This window comes from Mastomys coucha, unplaced genomic scaffold, assembly GCF_008632895.1.
Source record: "Mastomys coucha isolate ucsf_1 unplaced genomic scaffold, UCSF_Mcou_1 pScaffold15, whole genome shotgun sequence".
NCBI lineage: Eukaryota > Metazoa > Chordata > Mammalia > Rodentia > Muridae > Mastomys > Mastomys coucha.
The window spans coordinates 18,823,085-18,827,343 of NW_022196897.1; the positions used below are offsets into that span (position 1 = coordinate 18,823,085).

Below are 4,259 nucleotides of genomic sequence, written 5' to 3' on the forward strand. Positions count from 1 at the left end.
TTCATTTGGTTGTTTTGTTTTTTTTTAGACAAGGTTTCTCTATGTAGCTATGGCTGTCCTGGAACTCACTTTGTAGATCAGGCTAGCCTCAAATGCAAAGATCTGCCTGTCTCTGCCTCCTGAGTGCTGGCTGGGATTAAAGGCACATGCTTACTGTCAGCTTTTACAATGTCCTATTTCAGACTGCCAAAATAAGTTCTAGCCATCATCCTAACCCTTCAGTCAGCTTGGATTCCTGAAGCAGGACTGATCAATCGATTCCATTTATGGCAAGGGACCTACACCAATCTTAGTCATGGGTGAGCAAACACAGCATCCTGCGAGTGCAGTTTTCTCTGAAGGGACAGCTGGAACAATCTTCTGAGAACTGATTTGTCCCTTCAAACTGTATGGATTCCTGTGAGCCACCATCCAAAACTAAACCTGAGATAATGATCAACCAGCCCACCCTTTGACCAGGACTGCTTACCTATGCATGCCTCTTGTCCCTTGTCCCAATTCTTCCTCTATGTAAACCTGAAGCTCATGTCAGTGTCCAGAAGATGGACTTGGGGTCACCTGCTCCCCCCATCTGTTCCTACTCCCAAGGAGACACCTTAATAGAAACTCTTTTATCTGCGTTTCCCTCATAAGTATCTCTTTAGTTAACATGCTGGGACAGGTGACTGAGATTAGCATGCCGAGGCTCTGAGGGGCCTTAGCTTTTTGCCCTAACCCCCTAGATATAAGGACAGTCATGGTCAGTGGCTCTGTTGTAAGGTCAGGAACCATACCTGTCCTGTCCCCTGCTGTAAGCCTGGTATATGTGCTGTATATGATGCTGGGCCTCACACACAGTCAGTGTTCATGAGTCATTTGTTGCACATTAGTTGCTAAAGGAACTCAACCAAATTTGGCAAAGCCTGGACCAAGTATGTATGGACCACTGTGACAATTTATTTCCTTGGGGAATGATCTTCAAGTTGGCTTCATTGTCCCTATTAAAAGCCGGTGGTGCCCGGTGGTGGCGGCGGCTGTGGTGCACGCCTTTAATCCCAGCACTTGGGAGGCAGAGGCAGGCAGATTTCTGAGTTTGAGGCCAACCTGGTCTACAGAGTGGGTTCTAGGACAACCAGGACTACACAGAGAAACCCTGTCTCAAACAAGACAAAACAAAACAAAACAAAAAGCCTATGGCTCCAAACTCTATAGAAAATTGATATGACTGTGGGGGCACGGGGGGGCAGTAATCCCTACACCCTACATCCCAGACTGGCTGTTTACAAACTCTACTCTTTTTTTTGGGGGGGGGTCTTTTTTTTTGTTTGTTTTGTTTTGTTTTTTGTTGTTGTTTTTTTCAAGACAGGGTTTCTCTGTGTAGTCCTGGCTGTCCTGGAACTCACTCTGTAGACCAGGCTGGCCTTGAACTCAGAAATCCACCTGCCTCTGCCTCCCAAGTGCTGGGATTAAAGGCATGTGTCACTACGTCCGGCCAAACTCTACTCTTTACACCACTCCACTGCTTGTGTTTTGCTTGACCAACTCCTTCAGTTTTTGATTGAATAATATCCAGCATAGGCAAAGGCTTTCCCTACCCCACAGTACCTGGACTTTTGACTCAGTATGAGTCCTTGTCCTTGTCCCCTTGCCTGTCTTCCCCCATGACCTGTTGATCCTGAAAGGCAGGACCAACTCTGTCTGCTCTGCTGCTGAGTCCCCAGCAGGCAGCTTGGGGCCCACCTTGTGGTATGCAGATGAACAAATGTGTGCATTACTTATGAACCCCCTATGTGTTTTATATCCCTAGTGCTCACAAGAGGACACACACACACACACACACACACACACTGTGCAGCTGTTTAGAAAGGCTGGGGGTGAGCAGATCTGAGGAGTGTTCATCACAGCCCAGGTGAAATAAGAAAAGGCAAGTTTGGGGTTATGAGAGGCTCTTAAAAAGGCCCTAAAAGTGGTGGGTGTAGTTTAGTGGTAGAGTATTTGCTGAAGAAGGAAAAGAAAGAAAAGGACGGTCTGTAGAGATGGCTGTGCTGGCTAAGAGCTCTTGCTGTACAGACATGGGGACCTGAGGTGGAATCCCCAGCATCCATAGTAGACACTGGGAAGAACAGCCAAGAAACAGCCACCCCTCCAGACACTGACCAAACCCTAGCTACCCTCCAGACAATGACCAAAACCCTAGCTCCAAGCGCGCACACACACTGGGAAGAACAGCCAAGAAACAGCTACCCCTCCAGACAGTGACCAAAACCCTAGCTCCAAGTTTTATGTGCACGCGTGCGCACACATACTCTCACCACAAACACACATTATTATTGTTGCTATTATTATGATGGCTTTATTTATTTATGTATTATTTTATATGTATGTGCATGCCTGAGCTTATGTATAGGCACCTTATTCGTGGAGGTGCCCACAAAGCTTGGAAGAAGAGGTCTGGAGGGCTGACAAGATGGCTCAGCAGGTAGGAGCACTGACTGTTCTTCTAAAGGTCCTGAGTTCAATCCCAGCAACCACGAGGTAGCTCACAACCATCTGTTCAGCTACAGTGTACCCATATACATAAAATAAAGAAATAAATCATAAAAAAAAAAAAAGAAGAGGTCTGGAGGTACAGGGAGTACAGGCAGTTATAAGCCACCAGATGTGGATGTTGGGAGTCCAGTCTGGGCTTCTGATTTTCTTTTTGTTTGTTTGTTTGTTTTGGTTTTTCGAGACAGGGTTTCTCTGTATAGCCCTGGCTGTCCTGGAACTCACTCTGTAGACCACGCTGGCCTCGAACTCATAAATAACTCTGCCTCCCAAGTGCTGAGATTAAAGGCGTGCGCCACCACCGCCCGACTCTTGGGCTTTTCATTTTTATGTGTGTATATTTCTCCAATAATTTTATTTTGTGTGTATGATTGTTTTGCCTGCATATATGGATGTCTATGCATCGTGTGTGTGCAGTGCTTACAGAGGCCAAAAAAGGGTAGCAGAGCCCCTGGAACTGGTTAGAGACCATTACAAAACAGGGATGTGGGTGCTTGGAATTGAACCCAGGTCCTCAGGAAGAGCAAGCCAGTGCTCCTAACAACTGATCCATGCTTGCATTCTTCCCCTCTCCCTCTTCCGTCTCGTGTGTGTATAACAAACAGCAAACAGGACTTCTAAAATGTTATGATCATAAAAAGAGAAAGAGCTATAAGAATATGTTCTGGCGAGATGTGGGGGAAGGGGGTGCCTCGGTGGCCCATGCGGAGGCATCCCTTCCCCCTGAGGGACCAGACACAGGCCGGTATAGTATAGAATAGAGTTTATTTAGGGTATGGGCAGGGGAGTTAAGAGATTAGCAGAGGCAGAGAAAGGCAGAGGAGGAGAGCGTAGAGAAGTAGGGGATGGCCATGACCACGTGGAGAGAGGGGGGAAGAGAATGGGGAGAGAGGGGGAACAAGGGGTATGAGGCAAGGTGGAGAACCAGGAGCAAGAGAGAGAGGAGTGGGCAAGCAGCCCCTTTTATAGGGCCAGGCCTACCTGGCCGTTGCCAGGTAACCATGGGGAGGCGCATACCTGGCTGCTGCCAGCTATCTGTGGGAGTGGGGTTTATACAGAACGCTACCATAAAAGATAGGAGTGAAATTCCTTTAAGGGGTTCCAGAGGGTTTCCTGACACAAGGTTGGCGCCCATAGTCTCCCCGCCCCTTTCCAACAAGGAGGCTTTCTAGCTAAGCGGAAGTGACAGCGCCGTACCGGAAGTGCAGTCGGCGCTCCGCCGGGACTGAATCCTGCGCTCGGAGCGCACTGGCAGTGGGCTTCGCTGCGTGCGATGAGACGGATCGGAGCGTTTGGGGGCTCCACGGCCCTGTGGGCACTGCTGGCCGCCCACGCGGCGGCGGCGTTCGAGCCCGTAAGCGTGGGCATCGCCATCGGGGCCGTGTCGGCGCTCACCGGTTACCTGTCCTATACCGACTTCTACTGCCGCTTCACCGAGTGCTGCCATGAGGAACGGCCCCTCAACACGTCGGGTATGTGTCCGCGGGGCGCGCGGGGCGGGCGGGGCGGGCGGGGCGCGCGGGCGCCGGGAGCTCGGCTCCCGCCCCAGCTGGATGCGGCGCCACGGGAGACGCACGGCCGAGACCTCGCCACACCTTCGCAGGCCTTGCGATGACCGCCTGGAGAACCGAGCGCAGCGGGGCCAACTGGTGTGCCCCACCAGTGGGTGTCAAGCGTGCCTGCTGCTCCATCCAGAAAGCCCGCCTTTGGCCCTCGCTGCTTTTAGTTTTTTT

General features: G+C 50.6%; 1 protein-coding gene across 1 annotated transcript in view; it reads left to right on the forward strand.

Annotated features, from left to right (window-relative positions):
* Positions 1-3,718: 3,718 nt before the first annotated feature.
* The window catches only part of Tor1b (torsin family 1 member B), a 6,490-nt gene continuing 5,949 nt past the window's right edge, over positions 3,719-4,259 (forward strand). The window contains exon 1 of the mRNA XM_031369715.1: positions 3,719-3,998. Coding sequence (XP_031225575.1) covers positions 3,800-3,998 — 199 coding nt within the window. The 5' untranslated portion in view covers positions 3,719-3,799. The remainder of the gene's footprint in view (positions 3,999-4,259) is intronic.